At 38.9% G+C, this 24870-nt stretch overlaps 1 protein-coding gene across 1 annotated transcript in view; it reads right to left on the bottom strand.

Moving 5' to 3' along the window:
- Positions 1 to 1084: 1084 nt before the first annotated feature.
- LOC142468974 (protein unc-13 homolog A-like) overlaps positions 1085 to 24870 on the bottom strand; it is a 44814-nt gene continuing 21028 nt past the window's right edge. The window contains exons 6-7 of the mRNA XM_075575727.1: positions 24250 to 24373; positions 1085 to 1360 (exon numbers count right to left, since the gene is read on the bottom strand). Coding sequence (XP_075431842.1) covers positions 1225 to 1360; positions 24250 to 24373 — 260 coding nt within the window. The 3' untranslated portion in view covers positions 1085 to 1224. The remainder of the gene's footprint in view (positions 1361 to 24249; positions 24374 to 24870) is intronic.

Here is a 24870-nt window from a genome sequence, read left to right as displayed (position 1 = left end):
TCTAAACTGGTAATTCCATTATAGACCAATAGTACGACCAATACCTTAGCTGGCTGTATATGTTGTATACTGTATGGTCCCATCCCAGTAATCAACACAAGCGTTCCCAAAGAGCGGCTTTGTTGTTTGCATTGATCTAAACCAATGATTTTTCTATTTTAAGGCCAGATCCACAAAAGGGTGCCAAGCTTTAGCATGCCTTTACTCCCATTCTGGTGTAAAGGCGTGCTAAAACGTAGCACCCTTTCGTGGATCTGGGCCTAAAAATTATGACTTGGGATCTCGAATAACCAAAATTCACTAGTTTCTTGAAATGCTTTTTTTCTTCTTTAGCTCAAAGTTCCACTCGATGACATGTTGGAATTGCACAGTAGTGAAATTCTCAGTTTCCTTGCCGGTCAGGTCTAGCATGCACAGTACCACCTATCCATATCTACTCTCCATTTCAAATGTTCCAGGTAATCCGGACTTTTTTAGTGCCATGGATATTGCAAAGTATTCCAGATACATATTGGCATTATACCCTTAAGCGGTGGTGAATTTAGATTCAGATGTAGGAGACGTTAATGCAACGTCGTGCGTCAAAGCCAACGCAATACTTAGCACCAAATTTGACGCATCTCCATTGAAACAACGCACGCACCATTTATACAGTTATGTCTGCAATGCTGACACGTTAACGAGTGCAATAATGGGTGTACATAGATATGTGCTGGTCCAGGGAACATTCATAGGGATACTGTAACAATTTTAGAAGTGTAGAAATGATCGTAATAATACGATTAATGCCAGATGGGCATAGTAAATGATTCATTAAAAAATTTAAATACAAATAAAATGTGATGCACAGTATAATATCCCACATTGACCTGTTCAGGGTCTTATTCCCATATTCGAGGTGTCCTGTTCTGTTTTACAATTATATACTACTTTATAAATTAAAAAGAGAAGAATGGACAAGTACAACCCGTATAAGTAAAAATTTATTAGAAACCAAGTAAAAACAAGTGCGGCTCACTTACATGTGAGAAAGTATAGAGGGACACAACAGGGGCGCGGGTAGGGGAACCTCGATCGTAACGGGTCTTCAGGCATCCTAAGAGGGCCAGCTCACCAGTCCCGGTATTGGCGTCCTGCACCAGATCCTGGAATCTGGATGATCTTGCGAGCCTTTGCCTGCCTCGATATCTCCACTCAGGCGCCACTCGTGGTCTGCTCCACAACTCACTTCCGCGTTCGGTGTCCACCGTCGGGGATAGTAGAACAGTTGTCAGCTGTTCTTCTGTAATAGGCACGCATCAACTTCCTCTGTTTGGAACGCAGCGCATGGTCGCACCATCCCATCTGGGAGAATCCTTTCCTATAGTAGAATAGTGTAATGATTGATGTCACCGTGCTCCATTAGGCACTGCCACACAGTTAACCCTACGCGTTTTGATAACAAGGGCTTCATCAGGGGTGTGGCCCTATTCTTCTTCACCTCTTAAAAACCTCCACTACTAGCCAATTATAATTAGAGCCCAAGCAAGTAATATAAATCTGCAAAAGTTAATATAATAGTATACAATTCGAGCTAATCTCAGTCACCTACCTAACCGAGTGTGCAAAAATGCGTCATTAAGAAAAAGAAGGTATGGCATAATATAAAGTTAATTAGTATAATATACTTAATATGAGGGAGGATCTAGACAACAATAATCAATATAATATATAATTGATCTATACAGTGTCATAAGGTCAATAATATTTGTAATTTAGATCTAGGTTTGGGACAAGTAACTGAAAATAATCCAAAATACATCATTAGTTTACATACAATACTACATTTAAATCTTTATACAGTCAATACACCGCATTTATACACAGACCCATAAAACAAATTTATACAAATGGGCCAAGATATTTTTGTTAAACCCTTCTGTACAGTACTTTTGTGCAAAGTTCATATATACAAGACTGTTCCCTTTGCTTCAAAATGTTAAAACGTATCTCCTCCTCTTTAATGGAGAATGACCTGTTCAATGCCCATACATTTAAAGTGGTCCACAGCATAAAGTGCTTTGGCAAATTGTGCAATTTTTTATGATTTTGTAAATGAATCTTAGCATTTCTAATATTATTGACATGTTCCTTGATTCCTGTGTTCAATTTTCTTTTAACCCAGCCTATATATTTTAACCCACACGGGCAAGTGATACAATATACAATGAATTTGGATCTACAATTAATAAATTGATTAACTCAGGGGAGCGCAATATTTTTTCCCTGCGCCCCCCTGCCAGCTGTTCCCCTTTCTCCGTGCCCCCCCCATCTTACCTTGGCTCCAGCGACGGGGTCACATGACCTCGTGGCGTCATTTGATGCTGCGTTGCCGTGGCGACGCGTCTCCAGGAGAAAGGTAAGTGCAGTTTACAGAGGCCTTCACCGCTTCTACGGCACTTCATTTAAGTGCCTTCGGGAAGCGCGCGGGGTCTCTGTAAACCAACACGCCCCCCGCAGACAATCTCGCGCTGCCCATGGGGGGCACGCCCCCCAGTTTGCGCACCGCTGGAAATAATTTGATGAATTCGACCAGAGGGTGAGACGAATTAGTTATAGTTCAAAATTGACATACTACATATTTACCACATTTATAATTGCCACGAGGCTTTGGGGGTAACCAACTAAAAGCTCTATCCTTGGAGTGCTCTTTGAGCATACTTGGATTCAATATATTTTTTTAGAGTATTGGATTTTTTTAAAGATTACCTTAGGTTTGTCACTCGTAATGCCTCCTAAAATAGGATCTTCTTTAATAATTCGCCAATGTTTATTTAGAGCATATTTCATTTTAGAATAGACTGGATTAAATCTAGTTACAAACAGAGGATTGTCCATTTTAAAATGATATTTTCTTTCGATCAGTAGTGGTACCGATATTAACCAGATTACCTCTATTCATATTTTTTTTTGCCTTTTTAAATGCTTTTTGGACCAGGCTGCCAATATAACATTCTGGTAGCCACAGGATGCGGTAATACAGAGCACAGCGGAACGACAGGACTCCACAGGACAGCAATGATGAAAAGTAAAAAGTTTTCTTTATTGACACGTCATGGTGCAGACAGGTATGGGTGCAAGGTCTCCTCCTCTTACGCGTTTCACGCCTGTGTGGTGCTTCGTCAGAGGGTGAGTGTAAGTGTGCTGTGTTCCCCCTCTTATACCGAACTGATTACCTTCAATAGCGTTCAGCCGCCATGACCGGAAACCGGAAGTGACGCGGGTTAATCTAAAATACCGGAAGTGACGTGTCGCAGTATATGCGAAATGGTGAGTTGTTTACAAACCATCCATGTAGTCATGGGGATTTCCACGTCATCTCCTCTGGTAAAGAAAAAGGGAAAATAAACCAAAGAGGAGAAACACAGCACATATACCTTGCAAAGATGTGTTTAAAATAATTTGTGCAAGGTATAACAATAAAAACAAATGTGTAATATAAACTGTATACAGAGGACTTCTAAAGGCATATATATATATATATCTTAACGAAGTGTATATGTTGTAAAACTTCATATGATGAATATATATTGGGCTAGACAAATTGACAATATTAAAGGAATGTCTATACACAATAGAGAATCCTGGAATACAATGGATACAGTACATGAAGAGAAACAACACACCCAAATACAATTTCATATCAAAATAAGATATATAGGGGTGTGGGAGAAACAAAGTTTGTGCAGATAAATAATGTTTAAGCTTTACTATACATCATAAGCTATAATCCTTTGTGAAACATAATCATTATATCAAAAAATGTTTAAGTTCCCAATCGGTATTTATACCCCCGGGTGATAATGACCCGAGGGTATAAATCCAAAACATTTCCCTTTGATTGAGTCTACTCTCCCTATTACCTCCCCTAGTATGTTTAGGATATGTTCCAGGGCATTGAACGTAAAGGTATCAATTGAACCATAGGGGCAATCATTAAAGTGTTTAGAAACAGGTAGGTTTAAATCATTCTTTTTTATGGATCGAAGGTGTTCTGAGATTCTAATTTTAAGTGGACGAATCGTCCTGCCAATGTACATCTTGCCACACGCACAATTCAATTTATACACTACGTAATTTGTTTTACATGTCATAAAATGATTATTTTTTTCCTGTAACCTTACTAGTGATCTCTTTCAAAGGAGTAGCAAATTTACAATAGGTACAATCCCCACATTTATGGAACCCTTTGGGAAATTTCTTGGATTTTGATTTAGATACATATAAACTCGGTGATACATGATAACCAATAGTCCTAGCTTTTTTGTACACAAATTTTGGAAGGTTTGACACAACAGCAGTCAAATCTTTATCTAGCTGTAAAATCCTCCAATGTTTTTCTATGATTTTTTTAATATGATTAGCCTGATTATTATAAGTTGTAATAAAAAGGGGAGTTTCTGAATTCTGATCAGAAACATGTTTATGTTTCGTTTGTTTCTTGTATATTGGAGTTTTTAACAGATCATTACGTTCTTTGCTAATGGCGTTATTAAAGGCTGATTGAAATACATTCTCTGAATATCCTCTCTTTCTGAATCTGTCATTTAGTATCTCTGATTCCTGTAAGAAAGATTCTTCAGTAGAACAGATTCTCCGCAATCTGAGGTACTGTCCAGTTGGAATACCATGCAGTAACGATTGTGGATGGCTGCTGTTGGCCCTAAGGAAGGAGTTGCGTGCATTAGGTTTACGATATATGTTAGTTTGGATTTTACAGTCAATGTCTATATACAAATTAATGTCTAGAAAGTTAATATGATTGATATGTATCAATGACGTGAATTTTAAATTAAAGGTATTTTTGTTAAGATAATCAATAAAGTCCCCTAGTGTAGAGTAGTCTCCCCTCCATATCAGAATGAGATCGTCAATGTACTATCGACGGTAGAAAATGATATTTTGACGGAAAGGGTTAGTGTCACCAAAAATGTGAATATTTTCCCAAAATCCCATAAATAAATTCGCGTAAGAAGGTGCAAAAGAAGTCCCCATAGCAGTGCCTTGTTTTTGAAGATAAAAGTGCTCATCGAATAAAAAATAATTGTGTTGTAATAGGAAAATAATACAATCTAACAAAAAAGTGATTTGAGGGGTGACCAGATTTGATGTGTTAAGAAAGTGAGTGATATTGGGTACTCTCTACCAAGGTCAATAAGTGTATTCAGGATCCTACAAATGTTTATCAAACACAACTGAATACACTTATTAACCTTGGTAGAGAGTTGCGTGTGTTATCTACTTAAGAAACCCAATATTTATGTAATCGTTTTCCCACAGTGCCTATTTTTCACCATCTCCCAAAGATCCATAAGTCCCTGGAAAATCCACCAGGTAGACCTATTATCTCTAGTATTGGATCTTTGGGAGATGGAGTATCTAGGTATGTGGATGTTTATCTGCAACCCTTGGTGAGAGGTCTCCCCTCCTATCTCAGAGACTCATCACATTTATTAACTATGCTAAATAATATCACTTGGTGTCACAATTATTTCTGGGTAACACTGGATGTGGCATCCTTATACACTATTATTAGTCACGAATTAGGTATTCAAGCAATCACTCACTTTCTTAACACATCAAATCTGGTCACCCCTCAAATCACTTTTTTGTTAGATTGTATTATTTTCCTATTACAACACAATTATTTTTTATTCGATGAGCACTTTTATCTTCAAAAACAAGGCACTGCTATGGGGACTTCTTTTGCACCTTCTTACGCGAATTTATTTATGGGATTTTGGGAAAATATTCACATTTTTGGTGACACTAACCCTTTCCGTCAAAATATCATTTTCTACCGTCGATACATTGACGATCTCATTCTGATATGGAGGGGAGACTACTCTACACTAGGGGGCTTTATTGATTATCTTAACAAAAATACCTTTAATTTAAAATTCACGTCATTGATACATATCAATCATATTAACTTTCTAGACATTAATTTGTATATAGACACTGACTGTAAAATCCAAACTAACATATATCGTAAACCTAATGCACGCAACTCCTTCCTTAGGGCCAACAGCAGCCATCCACAATCGTTACTGCGTGGTATTCCAACTGGACAGTACCTCAGATTGCGGAGAATCTGTTCTACTGAAGAATCTTTTTTACAGGAATCAGAGATACTAAATGACAGATTCAGAAAGAGAGGATATTCAGAGAATGTAATTCAATCAGCCTTTAATAACGCCATTAGCAAAGAACGTAATGATCTGTTAAAAACTCCAATATACAAGAAACAAACGAAACATAAACATGTTTCTGATCAGAATTCAGAAACTCCCCTTTTTATTACAACTTATAATAATCAGGCTAATCATATTAAAAAAATCATAGAAAAACATTGGAGGATTTTACAGCTAGATAAAGATTTGACTGCTGTTGTGTCAAACCTTCCAAAATTTGTGTACAAAAAAGCTAGGACTATTGGTTATCATGTATCACCGAGTTTATATGTATCTAAATCAAAATCCAAGAAATTTCCCAAAGGGTTCCATAAATGTGGGGATTGTACCTATTGTAAATTTGCTACTCCTTTGAAAGAGATCACTAGTAAGGTTACAGGAAAAAAATAATAATTTTATGACATGTAAAACAAATTACGTAGTGTATAAATTGAATTGTGCGTGTGGCAAGATGTACATTGGCAGGACGATTCGTCCACTTAAAATTAGAATCTCAGAACACCTTCGATCCATAAAAAAGAATGATTTAAACCTACCTGTTTCTAAACACTTTAATGATTGCCCCTATGGTTCAATTGATACCTTTACGTTCAATGCCCTGGAACATATCCTAAACATACTAGGGGAGGTAATAGGGAGAGTAGACTCAATCAAAGGGAAATGTTTTGGATTTATACCCTCGGGTCATTATCACCCGGGGGTATAAATACCGATTGGGAACTTAAACATTTTTTGATATAATGATTATGTTTCACAAAGGATTATAGCTTATGATGTATAGTAAAGCTTAAACATTATTTATCTGCACAAACTTTGTTTCTCCCACACCCCTATATATCTTATTTTGATATGAAATTGTATTTGGGTGTGTTGTTTCTCTTCATGTACTGTATCCATTGTATTCCAGGATTCTCTATTGTGTATAAACATTCCTTTAATATTGTCAATTTGTCTAGCCCAATATATATTCATCATATGAAGTTTTACAACATATACACTTCGTTAAGATATATATATATATATATATATATATATGCCTTTAGAAGTCCTCTGTATACAGTTTATATTACACATTTGTTTTTATTGTTATACCTTGCACAAATTATTTTAAACACATCTTTGCAAGGTATATGTGCTGTGTTTCTCCTCTTTGGTTTATTTTCCCTTTTTCTTTACCAGGGGAGATGACGTGGAAATCCCCATGACTACATGGATGGTTTGTAAACAACTCACCATTTCGCATATACTGCGACACGTCACTTCCGGTATGTTAGATTAACCCGCGTCACTTCCGGTTTCCGGTCATGGCGGCTGAACGCTATTGAAGGTAATCAGTTCGGTATAAGAGGGGGAACACAGCACACTTACACTCACTCTCTGACGAAGCGCCACACAAGCGTGAAACGCGTAAGAGGAGGGACCTTGCACCCATACCTATCTGCACCATGACGTGTCAATAAAGAAAACTTTTTACTTTTCATCATTGCTGTCCTGTGGAGTCCTGTCGTTGCGCTGTGCTCTGTATTACCGCATCCTGTGGCTACCAGAATATTTACTCTACCAAGCAGAAGCACGCACATCCAGGAGAAAAACGGGCATGGTTCACGTGACTTTTTTGCATTATTGCAATTACTGGGAGGTACTATACGGGTGTTTTTAGGCGGTCTGAGACTGTGTCCTCATTGGGAGTGATGTGGTAGAGTTTATATATCTCTGCTCACAGCACTCACCAGGACTATATATACACATGTCTTTAATGTACGCCCCCCTGCATACCCCAGCACTCACTTGTGTTTAAAACCTACCGTTGATTAACGTTCTTCAATCAAGATTGTTTTATATTTATATTGCTATCAACCGTGGTCATTAGTAGCACTATCTTAGAACATTGTTCTTTTACCCTGCAGTTGCCAATATAACATTTCTGCTCAAATGTGTCTTTCAAATCTTTAACCTGAAGTCAATAAATCACATGTTGAGAATTGTTGCTTTTTAACCTTAAAAATTGCCCGTATGGAATATTAGTTATCCATTGGCCATGGTGATTACTACTGGGATCTAAATATGTGTTGGTGTCCACTTGTATAAAGTGGATGCGAGTGTGAATACGGTGATCTATAATATATAAACATTATGAATTAGATTATGTCCTTGACCTTGAAGACCTACTGCAAAATATCAGGAATAACAAACTCTGAACAGCCCATTCATTAAGGAAATATGGTCATTATTAGTCATTACTATTCAAGTTATCGCTCCTTATATATCACTATTGACTGCTGTTCTTTAGTGAGTAGACCTGGAAGGCTAATAAAGCCTAGGTTTTCACAATATACAAGCTGCAATTGGTATTACGATTCGACTACTTTCCATTATAAATGTAATGCATGTATACAGCTTGTCAGCCTTTCCATCCCTATTGTACACTAAAGACTAGTAAAAAAAATCACTTCAATCACACACCTTTTCCCCATCGCAAACACTAAAACACATGTATGGTGACACATTATTAATGCATCGTTAAAGATGTGCTTAACCCTCATTCACATGTACTGTAAGATATCATATTGCTAGCAAAACATTACATACCAAACAGATAGAGCAGGTGGGGTTTAACTCCAGTCCTCAAGATTCCTCTCCTCATAACAGGTCAGGTTTTAAGATATCCCTGCTTCAGCACAGGTGGCTCAATCAGTGGTTCAATCAAAGACTGAGACACCTGTGCTGTAGCTGGAATATCCTTAAAACCTGACCTGTTGTGGGGTCTCGAGGACTGGAGTTGAACACCACTGAGATTCGGGGTATGTGTTTGCATGCGTTTGTTTGTGCTGATGTATGATCATTTTTTACTGTGCTGCTGTGTATAATCATCAGAGCAGATATACTACCAGGAACTGACGAACTGTCTTGGCATCACTGTACTAAAGAGACCTACCCGAACAATGCATGTTGTTTCATCTAGTATACTGCACCTTAAGGACCAGTGATAGTCAACTGTTTTCAAAAGCAAACATCAGATGAGCCAGATTGGGGTACATCATTTTACTTGACATCTGTTTGCAATCCCACATCTGGGAATCCACCCATAACTCACTATGGTTGCCCGTCTGGCCTTTTGGCTGCCGATACTAATATCCATCTGTTGGGATGGCACAGTGCCCACTAACAAGTTACTGTAATCCCTCCCCAAGAGCATAGGTGCCAAAAGAGTGATGGCTTCAGAAATCCCACATGTACAGTAGGACAACAAAAAAACAAAAAAAATCGACTATTTTGACCGTATTAAAACAATGAGACAGAATCTTCCCCTAAAGCAATCATCCAGACAGAAAACCAAGAGCAGAGCGAAACTGCAGACAAGGTTGCAGGTGGTGATTCGGAAATGTGTAAGTACAATGAAAATGTACGAGTAACAGCTGAACTATTTGCAGGTACAGTATCTTTCTGAAAGGCAATTTCTATCCAACTGGAGGCGATATAAGTCAAAATTAGAATTTAGTCTGCAGGCCCAAGAATGCTTGGTAACTGGACCAACTGTGTGCTCATTTGCATGTCATTTCCCAGAATCCCTGGCTGCAGTGGAAGCACTGTAGGTTAGGAGATAATTGGGAAAAGCTGGGTTGCAGACCTGTCTGAGACATGCAAATGTGCTCACAAGTGATATTTTCATTTGCTGTGTGCTACACGGTGGAGGGTTTATGGCACTTTTGTTTTACCCACCATAACTTATTTAAGGTTTGGTATCTGGAAGAACTGTCATAATAGCAGAAATTCTGCTGTTAGAATGAGCAAAGCCGCAGGTCAGGTTATTGTAAATCTGCTTAATAAATCATGAACAACTTCTTCTCAAAAGCATGGCAGTGTCACATCAGTGATACTGCTCCTATAGTGTCACCAGAGCAGTGATAACACACTTCTGTTCATCTTACACCTTTAAAGGTGCCAGATAAAATTGCAACATAGATGGCAGTTGCAATAGTCAAAGTAATCAGTCCTGTAATAACGTCTGAACCCTTTTTTTAAGGCTTGTTCCACAATTTAGAGTCATACTGTACAGCTCAACCCCGTTATAACACGATCCGTTACAACGTGAATCCGCTTATAACGCGATGCAAGCATGGCTCCCAATTTTCGGATGTATGAATATTTTACAACACGATTATTGGTATCTTACTTACTTTATTGTACAAGGCATACAATTGTATATTATTTCTAACGCGATCCGCTTATAGCGTGATGCGATTCATTGGACCCCAAGCACAGCGTTATAAGGGGGTTGAGCTGAATTACTACACATAACTTACACAGCACAACCAATAGTACAAAGTATACTATTATTATTGTTAATATTGTCATTTATTTATAATGCTTCAACATATTCCGTAGCACTGTACAATAGAGTTGGAGGACAAAAAAACCCACGTTTATTGCATAGAAAAGGATAACCGTAGCTCGGCCGCCCCTTCAGGTTAAAGGGCACATGGCTGCGACTGCTCAATTGTTCAGAACAAACTGCATTTACTTTACAATGTCCGATCCTGGTCACATGCCTCATTGTGGGCCCATTCAATGGTTGTTGGTGTTGTATAACGCAGCCCAATCAGGACAACATTGGGAATTTGTGCGGCATTCAGCCCTGGGTGAGTTATAAGCGCCTAAATAGGACTCAACAGAGAATATGCATTACACGTCTCCTGATTACCCCCATAACGTAGCCATCATGCCATGAGGTCTGACACTCTAGGGGTCCCATGACATAGTAGCAACGCCCATGGGTTTTGTCGATATTGGGGTGATTTGAAGGGGGCACTGAGAGAGAGAGTTAGACAAAATGGAGTCAAGACTATTGTATTGCACCATTTAGGGGACATGGGATGTGCACGTGTGCAGGGTTACTGCAGTAGGAAGAGACGTGTCTTATCAGAAAATGGCTAACCACAAGTTTCTCTTTTTAGAAATAGGGTGTTGCAATTAGGAAAATGTAACTCATAATTATTATTATTATTTTTTATTTGCATTATCTGTATTTTTTTCTATTCTCTGCGTTTCCTATGTATTATCACTGATGTGGCAAATGTAAATGCCATATTTGTGTACAAAAGCTCTGTTCAGAAATTACCAAACTAGAGTCATTTTTTGGCTTTCCCTGCTAGCTATCAATAAATCTGCTTTTCATTGAACCAATATTATTTTACTCTTTGATGTCACAGTTTGAAGCTAATTTTTCTAGGGGAGATTGCGTTCTGCACGCCTATGGAGCACTGAACGCGATCAGGCCGGCGCAGGAACGGGAGAGCACATAATCTTCCGTTTGCATCATCAGTGATGCCGCAATCTCGTGATCGCTCCACTGAGCAGTCACATGGTCGCGATGTGCCAGAGCCCCTCAAGCGCTCAACAGGTTAAAAGATGTAAGCAAATCAGTTCTGTTCTCAGGCCTACAGTATATCTGCCAGGCTGATCAACTTTCTTTAACATGATGAAAGAACCAAATGGTAGAACATGCGTTTTATTGTTTTATTTTCAGGTCGTTAAATGTATTGCACTGATAGTTTATGTAAGTTGTGCTCAAATCCAATCCTCAAGACCCCCTAGCAGGTCAAGTTTTCAGTATATCTTACCTTCAGCAAAGGTGGCTTAATCAGTCCCTACTTCACCACAGGTGGCTCAATCAGTCCCTGCTTCAGCAAAGGTGGCTAATTCGTAGAGCCACCTGTGCTGAAGCTGGGATATCAGTAAAACCTGACCTGTTGGGTGTCATGAGGACTGGAGTTGAGCCCCCCATGGCTTATGTTACTAGTTTATCTTGTCTCTTGATCTGATCCATGAAATGTAGCAACAAATAAAGGCAAGGGAACCCAACAGTATTACACTGACATTAAAAGCGATGTATTGTAGATAAGATTAATTAAACCCATAACACTTGATTTTAATACTGTAAATAGCTTCCCATATTTATAATTAACTTAGGACCTGACACACTTAAGATTTATTAATTTGGTGTTAAGCTACACTTCGTTTGTTTATATACTTGCAGTGCTTTAATAGCTGTAAGCTTATTTCACTTAACTTCATTTGTGCACTAATTGAAAGTATTAAAAAAACGAAAACGAGGGAATCCGTGAGAACACTGATTTGCAGCATTAAATGATAAGCTTTTGGTATGCTGTGATAACTATATTTTAATTTGGGCTCATTAATTCTCAATTCATTACTTTTATGACCATAAAGTTGGCGATTTTACTTTGTGGCAGGCTTCCGATGTATCCCATTGTGGCTACAAAACGGACACGGCTGATATCATTTTTTTCTAGTTAGCAATTTTTCGCTTTCATGTAATGCAGCTAAGCAAGATTAAGGATTCGTGCAGGCGCTGGTCCTCTGCTCAGGTCAGTTTCAGAGCATGCTCGGAATGAATATTATACAGCAGAATATAGAGACTCTCTTATGCACCTATTCTGCCTGCTTACCAACTGTCCTCTTTCCCCTGGCTCGGGAAGTCACATTTCCAATCTTCCCAAGTACGGGGAAGACAGTTTGACATTGCCAGGTGCCCCGTATTGAACTGGACTGTCCAGTATTTAGACACTGTCCAGTAAAAAAAAGAGAAAATTCTGTACATAGTGACCGGCTTGGGGGTGCAACGCGATCTCCCCGAGCGGGGAGAGAGCAAGGCTGTTGCTAGGGGGCTGGGCAACTTCATCCATACCGATAGCTTGCATTACCCAGCAGCCAGGTGGTGCCAAAGGGACGAGAAAGCGTGGAGAGCGGAGAGGTGTACGTATGTCTCGAGCGCGTTGCACCTTTCACCATTGTGTCCAGTATTTTTGGGGAAGCCTCCTTTTGAAACGCTTTCTTCCAAAACACTTAAAAACAAGAAACAACTTACTTTTGCTTTCCAGAAGAAAGGAGGGAAGAGCACACTATATGACCCGAGATTGTTTTGTGCAAGCTTAAGAACATATTGACCGTATAAATATCAGTGGATCTAAATTCTTCTCCAAAGCAGTGATGAACTCTTCAGAACAAATAGAATAGGGGACATGCACGTGTGGAAACTTGGCCTGTGATTGTATGCTTCTCTGTGATAAGAAATTACATTGTTTTGCATACATCTCTGAACATGTACATTGAAGGGACAGATGGAGCAGCACTCTGAATGAAGAAGGATTAAAGGGGGTAAAACTATACACAGCTGAACCCAGTTATAACGTGGTGCTCAGGGTCCACATAATTAAACCGCGTTATAACCGTGATTGCCTTAACCAGGATCGCGAAATAATACTAGAATGACATCACACCAATCATATGGTGTAGCAGGTAGAGAATCGCTTGCGTGTGAAGGGTTATGGGTTCAATTCCTGCGTGGTATGGTATAATTTATAAATGATTATTTAATATAATAAATGATAAAATAAATAAAATAATAATTTATAAATGATACATTACAGCAAGGCCCTGCTTCTTGGCGATGCGCCAATATGGCGGTACCGAGAAGGGCAAAAAGAGGGGGAAGGGGAACACAAAATTAATGAGTCCCCTAAAGAATTCACTAACTGCACACCTACATAATGTAAAATCTAACTTTTAATAAATTTACTTAAAACATATATTACCAAACGTAGTGTACTATGTGTTTAACCGTATCCTACTCAGTGAGCCTTTAACTGGTCAAAGACACAGCAATCCTGTAATGATATATATAGCAGCGAACACCTATGATTGTATTAAATGCATATGCTTGAGAAGTGACGCTGACACAGGCGCAATCAATCGACAATAACCCTCATAACCCCATTGTGTCTTTGACCAGTTAAAGGCTCACTGAGTAGGATACGGTTACCTACAGTCTGCATATAAACTCCAGAGGGGTTAATACCCTGACTTTCAGCATCCACTGTCCTGTCAAACCCAAGAAATATTGCATTTGGGTTTGTACAATCATACATTTATTGACAGGGTTGCACGTTATTGTACATTTAATTCATTTTTTAAACACATAGTACACTACGTTTGGTAATATATGTTTTAAGTAAATTTATTAAAAGTTAGATTTTACATTATGTAGGTGTGCAGTTAGTGAATTCTTTAGGGGACTCATTAATTTTGTGTTCCCCTTCCCCCTCTTTTTGCCTGATTCACTTATCAGTTCACAGTTTGCACCCACATTTACAATTACCATTATTATAATATACTTTTTCACTTTACTCAATTAGTGTGGCCCTGTGATCACTCCCCAATCCTCCCTTTGTTTTCTAAGGGTACCGAGAAGGGGGCCACCAGAATGAGCCAGTCCGAGGTCGTGCATGCACAGAACGATTTCCTTTCCCATTGTCTGACTTTGTTGCACTTATTGTATTATAATTCCCTGTACAAAGCGTGGAGTACACAGTGCTATATAAATAAAGATATATACATATTATGGTTATGTAGGACTGCACTTTAATCTGTCCCGTAACTTTCACTGCCAAACCCCCCCCCCCTCCCCAACAACTTTAGTGTTTAATAAAAATGGCTCATAGTTGACAGAACGTTGGATGGCGAGTCAAAGACCTTCAGCAGAGTTATTCAGAGGATATTTATTTGTTAGCCCCATGAATGCAACAGCTGAGACAGGCAATTTTGGACTGAAAGGTTTCTATGGCAACGTCAACTACTTTCTTTAGAACTGTCGAGATGTCTGTTTTAGCTAAAGATTGTCTCCTTATTTTGTCCAGATAACACTTCAGACATTAAAGAAAGTTAAGACCGCAGGAAAGAATTTATCAATCATTTCTATTTTACTAGGCAGAGTGATATATGCCTTCAGTTTTAACCCTGGTTGAGGTTTTAAAAAATGATTGCAGGCTATACAATGGGCATAACCTTGGTCAGCAATGAGACTAAAAATATTTACAGCATGGGGTGTAAAATATGCAGGGTTTGTGCAAATGGAGGTATGCTTATTTTACCCTTTTCCCAACACCAAAATAATCTGCTGCACGGCTTAGTAAATATGCTCCAATCTGTTTGTACATTATTTATGTCATGGAATGAAATACTGTACACAGTACAGAATATTTCGCAATAAAAATGCAGTTCTCTCTCACCTAAGACAAGTTACATAAATACCCTGTCCCCTCATTTTGAAGAGAAAAAAAGTGTGTATACTGTATACATACACAAATGCAGCAAGACTTGCTGTCCTCGGCACCGCGAGTGAAGAAGCAAAGGTCCGCCACGATGGAGCTGCAGGGGTCCATGCTTCAGAATGAGACCCCCTGCAACATCAATCCATTGGTGCCAGGTGACAGTGGCACCGAGGGCATGAAGCTTTGATACATCTGTATATCATCATATTCAGTCCTTGTTGGATGAAGGCCTTTTCAATGATTTTCCATATTATGTGGTTATAAGTCTCTCTTCTACACATTTGTCCAACACATTTTCTGACTTCATCCTCCCATCAGGTCGTCGTCTTGTTCATTTTGACATCCCTTGGAATCCAGTCGAGTATCATTTTGGCCAACGATGATCATTTCTTGTTGTATATGTCTGGCCCACTACCATTTTAATTTCTTCTCACTTGTGATGTCTGTCTTTGCGTAATAACCAGCATATATCTCTCCATACATCGAGTTGTCTGGAGCTTCTGAATTTGCTGCGCAGTAAGAGTCTAAGTGGGTACAGGCAGGATACACTGGTCAAACACTTTCCTTTTGGGGCACAATGGAAGCTTCGCAGCAAGATTTTCTTGTTTCATCCAAAGGAGCTCTAGAATTTCTTAATTCTCCTATTTATTTTATCTCATGAGAATGAAGATGGAATGCAGCGCATTTGGAAAAAAATAAGACAATATTTCAAGGGAACCTTCCCTTGTGCCTAAAGAAGAACGGGATCCATCAGTGTATTATGCCCGTGCTTGCGTATGGATGTCAAACGTGGACCATAAATGCAAAGGTAATTTGGAAGCTTCAGACAACACAAAAGTATGGAGAGGTGTATGCTGGGTATTACCTGAAGAGTCAGGAAAAGAAACGAATGGGTTTGAAACCAAACAAAAGTCATTACCACAAGGGTGAAGAAATAAATTAAAATGGCAGTGGGCCAGACACATTGCAAGAAGAAATTGACATTGTTGGATAAAGATTGTACTTGACTAGAATCCAAGGGAACTTAAAAGACCACGAGGACGACCAAAAGTAAGATGGGAGGATGAGATCAGAAAATACGACATGGAGGCTTGCAATCTTAGTACCGGGAAGATCATTGGGGAGACCTTCAACCAGCAGCGGGTTAAGAAGGGTTGGAGATGATCTAGAAGCACACACATGTACAGTAACAAACTCATTACCATAAAATTAATATTTGTTCACAAAATATGTAGTGCAGTTTATTATTTTTTAGCTCATCTTATAGTAAGCAAAAAAATATTGCTTTTCCTCATGCGAAATGCAAGGCGACCAAACAAACCAGTAAAAAAAGGAAGGGATCTAATCAAGCAGTGGAGACCAAAGTTTGACAGCACAGAAGACAAGAGGGGAAAAAATTGCTGAAAGCATGGAGATAAAAGTTTAAAGGGAAATCATGATGCATGTAGAATGGAGATAGACAGACGGCAACATTGAGAGTGCAACAGGATAGCACAAAGTGATACAGTGATGATAGCACAGGAGGAAAAGAATAGTGATTTTGGAAGGTCGGAGCAGACAACATCTGCAGGGAAATGAGTTGGTTTGATCGAAAAACACAAAGGCACAGATGGAAGGAAAAGAAATGAAGGGCAGAAAAGAGAGCCACAGGAGAGTAAAATAAAAGCCAGTTTGGTGACCACCACATACTTACAGAGGTAGATTTAAGGAACTTCAGAAATGATTGCAATTAAAATGTAGCCGTTCAAAAAAGTGTTTCTGATAATCATGATTCCCTTCAAAAAGGTGAACGCTCTCATCATCCTCTAATTATAATTAAAATTTCTACGGGTAAATTGGGAAATAGGTCAAATTTCTTCCGAGGTAATTCCCCGCAGAACACTTAGAAAACCCTTAGAAAGTACTTTGGCACGATCCACTTATTGTCATAAAAACTGATTATTCCAGTCACATCTGGTTTAAAGGATGTATAAAAAAAATACAGTCAGTGCAGTGTGATATTTTGAAGTTTAGAAGCAATTCAATTTTAAAGCTAAATCACGCATTCATCACAAATAATACTTTTGAGGTTCCAATTATTTGAAGTTCCAATTATTTGGTTGAAGGTCCAAATATGTGAGCGTCCAAATATTTGAGGGTCCAAATAAACCTAAACAAATTAATTTCTCATTTTCTTTCATGGAATTAATCTCAGTAATAAAACTGTTATTGTTATCGTTTATTTGTAAAGAGCCAACATATGCAGCAGCGCGGTACAATAGGAGTACAGAGTGATATCAATTACATTAACAGAATGATATACATATAAGGACAGACAAGCGCAACCAGATACAGAAGGTAATGAGGGCCCTGCTCCTGGGAGCTCACACCCTAGTGGGAATAAGGGGCAATGTTGAAACAAAAAGTTAATGAGGCTGCTCAAAATGGGTTGCAGTATGGTCCAGCTGCACAGTTGGTCCCATTAAGGTTTGGGGGTGTGGATGTTAGGGGTCCCATTAAGGTTTGGGGATAGCATGGAGTTTGGTCCAGTCGCACAGTTGGCACCAATAGGTTTGGGGGGTTGGGGGGAGGGGAAGGTTAGTGGTATGCCAGAAAGTCTTCCTTAAAGAGGTGAATTTTTGAATGTCTGAAAGCTGGGGGAGAGTCTGACAGTGCGTAGGAAGGACTTCCAGAGAGAGGGGCAGCACGGGAGGAAAGGCAGATGCCGTAGGCAGAACGTAGCAGGCATTTAGGAATATATTTGGAAATGAGGCCTGAGATGAAAGGGAAGGGGCAGCATTGTTGAGAGCTTTGTAAATCACAACTAGGGTTATAAATTTGATTCTAGAGGATATGGGAAGCCAGTGTAGGGATTTGCGTAGTGATGCAGAAGAGGAATGTTGAGAGAGGTAGTCTGGCAGCAGTATTTTTCATGGATTGGAGTTGGGACAAGCGAATGAGTGGAATGCTAAGAGAAAGTTGCAATAGTCAAAGTGGGACAGGACAAGTGAGTGAATTAGGATTTTAGTTGTGTCATGACTGAGAAAAGGGCATACCCTATCAATATTTTAAAGGTGGAGACGGCAGTACTTAGTGAGGTCTTAAATGTGAGGAATAAATGAGAGGGCAGAGTCAAAGATGACCCCTAGGCAGCAGGTTTGGTATGTTGATAAGATCGTGGTATTATTGACTGAGGAAAAGTTTGGGTGTAGAGGTAACAGTGGAAGGGGGAAAGATTATTAGTTCTGTTTTGGATATGTAATGTAATGCTTTCACGGTTTCCTAAAGGAATAGTAATAGCAAAACATACAAAATGCCACCCTATAACAAACTGTGTAGCCAGCTTCTGGTAAGCCTGTAACTAGTCTTCTTTGTGGTTGATTAGTAACGATTTCCTCTTCACTTGACGCTTTAGGACCATATTTACCAAGAACTGCTACCCCATAAGACGCCTTCTGTGCCGGAAGACACCATACAGCCCATTTACTGTACTTGGCATATATTACCAAGACGTGCTGAAAGGTGTCTAATGAAAAAGTGCGCCTTCGTAAATAGGATAATTATGGGTGCATTCTTGTTAAAGTAGACCGAAGCAGCCTTTCGTGCGGTTTTCGGACAAATTTCCCTATTGATGTCTGCTAGAATCTTTGGTCGAAAGCAACCCAAAAATGGTTACTTTGGACAGTAGAAATGTTACCCCTTAATGTCTTATGATGAGCCTACTGGACTTGATTATTACAGGATGACCTATCCAGACACATGGAGTATGTATTTGTTCAACATTAATATTCCAATATTGTTGCAAGATTTCAACAACTTATCACCGCTGCCACACATTGACATTTCGTAATGCATAGTATCAGCTACAGTCTCCACACATTTTAAAAGAGGCAAACGCTGGGTAAGCTTTGATGTGATTTGAACATGTTAAACTCAGAAATAGAACGATAAAGAAAACCTTCGGGAGTTGTAACTCTATAGTAAAAGCTGACAGTTGTTCCATCATTTAGCATGTGCAACAAAAGAAAGAATTGTTTTTAATAAAATGTCATATTTTGTGCATGTTTGTTTGGTTTGACAGATTTGTTTTATTTGGTGCACATATAAATAATTGATACACATTTTACCATTATTATATGTTGAATAATTCCATCCACTCCGTTCTTTGCTCTATAATATAACAGTCTGCTTATTGATGCAACTGGGACAAATTAACTACACAATACTTAAATACATATACATTACATGGCTCTATAAAAAGGGTGGCCAACTCCAGTCTTCAAGGGCCACCAACAGGTCATAATGACTAAGCGACCTATGCTGAAAACCTGACCTGTTGGTGGCCCTTGAGGAATGAAGTTGGCCACATATGCTCTATAACAACTATTCTGAATTTTGATTGTAAAACTGTCTAACTCTGGGAAGTCTTAATGTACATAATTCCTTACAGACATTCTCCTCTTGCAATATGGTACTCTACATAGATTTGCTGTATTCTATAACCCGATCCTGTGCTTTGGTATTTAACTAGAATAAAACATCATCCTATTAGAGAACCTTAAACCTTCCCACAAAATGCACTCCTATTGTTGTCCTTCTTCCAATGAATTGATGGTTTTCTTCCATTTTTAAACACATGCTCTGTTTGCAATGATCAAAACGAATGAAGGATTTGTTTACATGCATGCACACTACTTGCAGTTCATGTTGAAAAAAGGCCAGCCAAAAATTGCATTCTGAAATCTAAAAAAAAAATGATAGGACGGTATTGTATTCTTGTAATGTTATTTTAGTATTAAAACGTAATATTATACCTATTCAGAAGAAGAACAAGATACCCGATGCCAACTACCGCACACTAAAACACTGCAGAGGTTTCGAGAAACATTTCTCATTACATGTATTTCTGTTTTGGAGGACATGACAATTTGTTCTTATTTTTCTCTTCTACAGTATTATTCCAGAGGGAGAGTGTAAGGAACCACGAGACCAGAAAACTAGGATTCTGGTAGGCTGAGAAATCTTTTAAAACTGTTGAATTAATTGCACAGAGAATATAAAAATGCATATAGAAACAGAGCCTTTGGGAGGGGGGGGGGGGGTTGGTTCGAATCACGCAGATACAGAAATTTGTTCCGCAGCTTGATTCGGAGTTCGAATCGAATGTTGAATCTAAAAGTTGCTGGAACTGTGATTTCAAATCAAAGTCTCCGATTCTGAGTCCCGCAAAAGTGCCCATCCCCAATGCAAATGAGCCAATTGAAATATGCACTTCGATACCCTATATAGAACTGTATTACTGTAGGACTCATCTCCAGAAAAAGCCTTATTTCAGGGCTTGGATGAAATAGCCAACTGTGGATTTTGCAAATAATAAATGTTGCAAAAAATGTCACCAAGAAAAATGGGTACATTTCGCATGATTCATAAACTCGGGGGGAAATTTTACACATCTCTAGTGTGCAATAACATACATACTGTACATACTCGAACACGTACAGTACAATTAGGTGCAGCTGTTTAGCCGCTGAGGGACAGATGGCCGTGGTCGTTTCGCCCTTGGGTTATGGGTTACGTTTTTTTTATGGGTTAGAATGACTGGGTTTAGGGTTAAAGATTAGGGTTTTTAGGGCATGGTGTTAATGTTAGGGGTTAAGGTTTGTAAGGTTAGAGATTTTAGGGTAAGGGGTTAAGGTAACTATTAGGGATAAGTGTTTTACCTGCAACGGTGACCTGTCCTGGTGCTCAAATGTCATGGCAGTGGCTAATTGTCCTAGATGCATGCATATATATATATAGATGGATCTATATAATCTTGTATTATATTACTGTATATTAAGGTCTCTGTATTGCTGACAAACTCTGAAAACAAATCTCATATACTCTACATCCTTGCTTAACCCACATAAATGACTCTGCAATATAAATTTAAAAGAGAAAGCTAACCTTTAAGAAAAATATTTGTTTACCAATGCTCAGAACCCAAACACAAATAATTGATAGCGGCTTATTATAGCTATCTGTGATACAGAGCCTCCAGGGAAGGGAGAGAATATTCTTCCTGCCTCTTTGACCTCTGATTGCATTTAGCTTTTGACCCTGAATGACTTCTAGGCTTCACATACAGAAAATCAATCAGGCAGCATAATAGAAGTCAAAGATGGTATGCCATTAACCTCAGTCTTGATTTAGAGACATAACTAACAGAAGGAGATTGACCACTGTCAAGTATCCCCTCTAGAACTGCAATCCCTCCCCAAAAAGCTTTCAAGGAAGACAAAGGAGAAAACTGTTCAGTACGAGTGGTGTCCAGGAAAATTTGGAGCAAAATTGCCATAAATGGCAACAATGCATCAAAGTCTTTGCACCAAAGTTTGCGGTTTCGAGAGTCAAAACTAGGCCTTAGGAAGAAGTTACATGACACCGATGACATGCATCACGGCTCTGTGCGTCACTTTTTTATCTTCTTTTTGCATTTTTAAAATCTGCCATTTTAGGGGTGGCGTAAACTTTCCTAGCGAACAATTTGCGTCAAATGTAGGAAACGATTTCTTACCTTTGACGCCAACGCTAGCAGAAAACGGTGCAGTGTGTCACAACAAACTTCTATGCACACTTTCTCCACCTCGCTACGTCTCCCCGTGGGCCTTCCTTCTATTTTCTATTCTCGCTCGAACTCATGGTATACACATTTATTCAAAAGCACCATTTCCCATCCAGAAAACAGCAGCACCGATTTCTATTTCCAAAAATCTACCGGTATGTTGCTGCACCACATGGAACGGCCAACATGCATAACTAAAAAAGGTGCATTAAAAAGCGAGAGTATAATAATTGTGTACCAAGGATTAAAGTATTGAATAAATTATGGTTTCTTTTTTTTAACTTCATCAAAAATGTGGCATTACAGTTGATTTTTTATTTGGATCAAAGCAGCTAATCAACATGTTTGTTTGCTTGTTATTTGTTTACTTTAGGATCTCTCTTTTTGCCCTTTACAACACAGTTTTTAATCTGAAAATCTGATGCTCAGTTTAGGAGATGTAAGGGGTGGGTTGGGAGGGTGGAATGAATGAAGAGTCCAGTGCAGTCTAACCTCAAATTAAGATAATCATGATTTTTAACACTTAAAAAGCCAAACATGCTCAAGGGGAAAGATACTAACACTAAAGGAGTTAAACTCACGTAGGTTTCTGGGAGGATTCCTGCTTTAAAAAGCCCCTTTGTGATTACTGAAATAGCCAAGTGCAAAGTGGCTGGTCTCGCCTCATGGAATCCGGTTTTCAATATTTTAGTGTCCCTTCTCAATCTTTGTACCACAAATGGGATAATATGGCACCAGAGGACGGCAATAAGATCCACTGAAGCCAAACAAACATAAAAAATAATAAGAATACTTTGAAAATGATTGGAAAAATAATACAAATACGTAAGCTTTGAGGAATCCATATTAAACTGGATAAGAAGCCAAAGGTGACACAATCAAGAGTGCTCATTTGCAGGTCATTACCCAGAATCCCTGCAGTCAAAGCACTGTATGCTGTGTGATTATGAGGTACAGCAGGTTTAGCGTCCTGCCAGACAAGTGAATGTGCTCGTAAATGTTCTTTATTTTTGCTAAACAATACAAAATGTTTAAAAATAATGCCGCTTTCCAGATCAATTTTAGCAGTAATAAATGTTGGAGGATTGCTGCATCAAGTGGAAATTGTAAACCCACTTAGACTGTATAGAATAATGCAGTGTGAGTAGATAATAGAAGATTTTCTCAGCAAGCAAAAATATAATTTCATGTACTTTCCAAATGCTTCGAGCAGAATGGTATCTCCCGCTTAACCGCCATATACTGTGGTTTTTCTCATCTCCACGCTTGGCCGGAGGAAAGACCCGCGCTGAACTAATACAGTAAGTAGCGGTGGGAGAAATAGTAACGCCTAAGGGGTGGGGGTCATGGTATTATGAGATAACCAGGCAGTGTCCTAACTTTATTTTAATAATTTAATATTTATGTTTTTATGACTGATTTAATTACAGTCATTTTAAGTTCAGGCATTTCACGTCGAGGCGCTATAATACGTGACAACTATGCGTCCCGACAGACCTTTCCGGGACAACGGGATAAGTCAATGAAATAAGGGACAATCCCGTATATACGGGACGTCTGGCAACCCTAGTAAAATATATAAAGGTATACAGTAAATGCACTCAAATATGAAAGATACCAATGGGTGGTGAAACTCAATGGGGAGATCCCATAGAAAGGAAACAAAGAGTAATACTCCAAATTAGTGGTCGTGGGGAGTATTTACTCATCCAATGTTTAGGTCCAACACTGCAGACCTTTCCAAGGACATTCATTCTACTTTAAAGCAGCAGTCCATGCAGCATTTCTGTAATTTTTTAATAGGTTTGAAGCAGGGGACCTTCACAGCTGAGCCACGTTGATTTCAAATTCTGGGGAACCCATGCTACCTAAGATACTTACCTCCGTAGGGGATGCCGGAAGCAGCTCTGGCTGGGCTAGTTGGCGATATCGAGATGGCGGCTTAAAATGTCCCACGTCACAAGGGCCAATAGGAAGCCGTAATGTCATGCCTTGTCTTCCTATTGGCCCAGGTGACCGGGACCTTTAAACTGCAGAGAAATACCTCAATGGAATAAAGTATCTCGGGAAGCAGGGGTCCCAGGAGCTGAAATAACACGATTCAGCTCCGGAGGCCCCCTGCTTCAAACCGATTAAAAACTATTTTTTCAAGCATGGTGCTTTAAACGTTCAGACAATGTATCCTAATGCATATACCTTTTAAACTAAACAAGGTCATTTGGGGTTAACACATTAGTCTGTAAGTGTTGCAATTAGTGTGTCTTTCTGTACGCATACACAGTGAACTCAGAAACACACTTACCACGATTCCTTTTTGATTGTACTTAGCAAATATTTTTGTGATGAAAGAGAAACTTCCGCATTGTTTGAAGAGGTCCAGTTGCAATCAGTTTCATGGTTTGCGTCCTGATTTTCAATCACGCCATCTGCTGAAACATCAACAGGAGTCATTTGATGAAAAGAGGATTGTGATTCTAGAAGATAAGTGTCCCCCCAAAATGTGAGCACATGACTGTGCTTTTGAAGCGGAGCTGTAATGAGTTAGAATAATTACAGCTGTTTTATTGCCCTGAAATAGTCACCTGAGGTTTCTGAAACTCTCCCTTGTTACAATTACAATTCTGTAATGGGGGAGCATCTTCCCCAAAAAGGTTTCTCGCATGAGAAGCATTTAGCAAGTAGTAATTACATAGACACGCTGACACTCCTTCTGGTCAGTTAATGTAAATTAACATTGAAAAGCTTTGCTAAAATCAATTCCAGTCTCCTCTTTAATGCCACTCTCTCGACTAAAGTGTGTAAAATATAAATTTTTGATACTTAGGATTGACACATTTGATACGATTAAACACACATTGTATTGTGACAAAGGTCAGGTGTCCTGACTCAGTACATCATTTTAAAAGAGCAATTCAGACTCTTT

The sequence above is a fragment of the Ascaphus truei genome, chromosome 18 (assembly GCF_040206685.1).
Source record: "Ascaphus truei isolate aAscTru1 chromosome 18, aAscTru1.hap1, whole genome shotgun sequence".
Taxonomy (NCBI): Eukaryota; Metazoa; Chordata; class Amphibia; order Anura; family Ascaphidae; genus Ascaphus; species Ascaphus truei.
The sequence above is the reverse complement of the archived record's forward strand: the minus strand, read 5'-3'. Positions and strand labels throughout refer to the sequence as shown.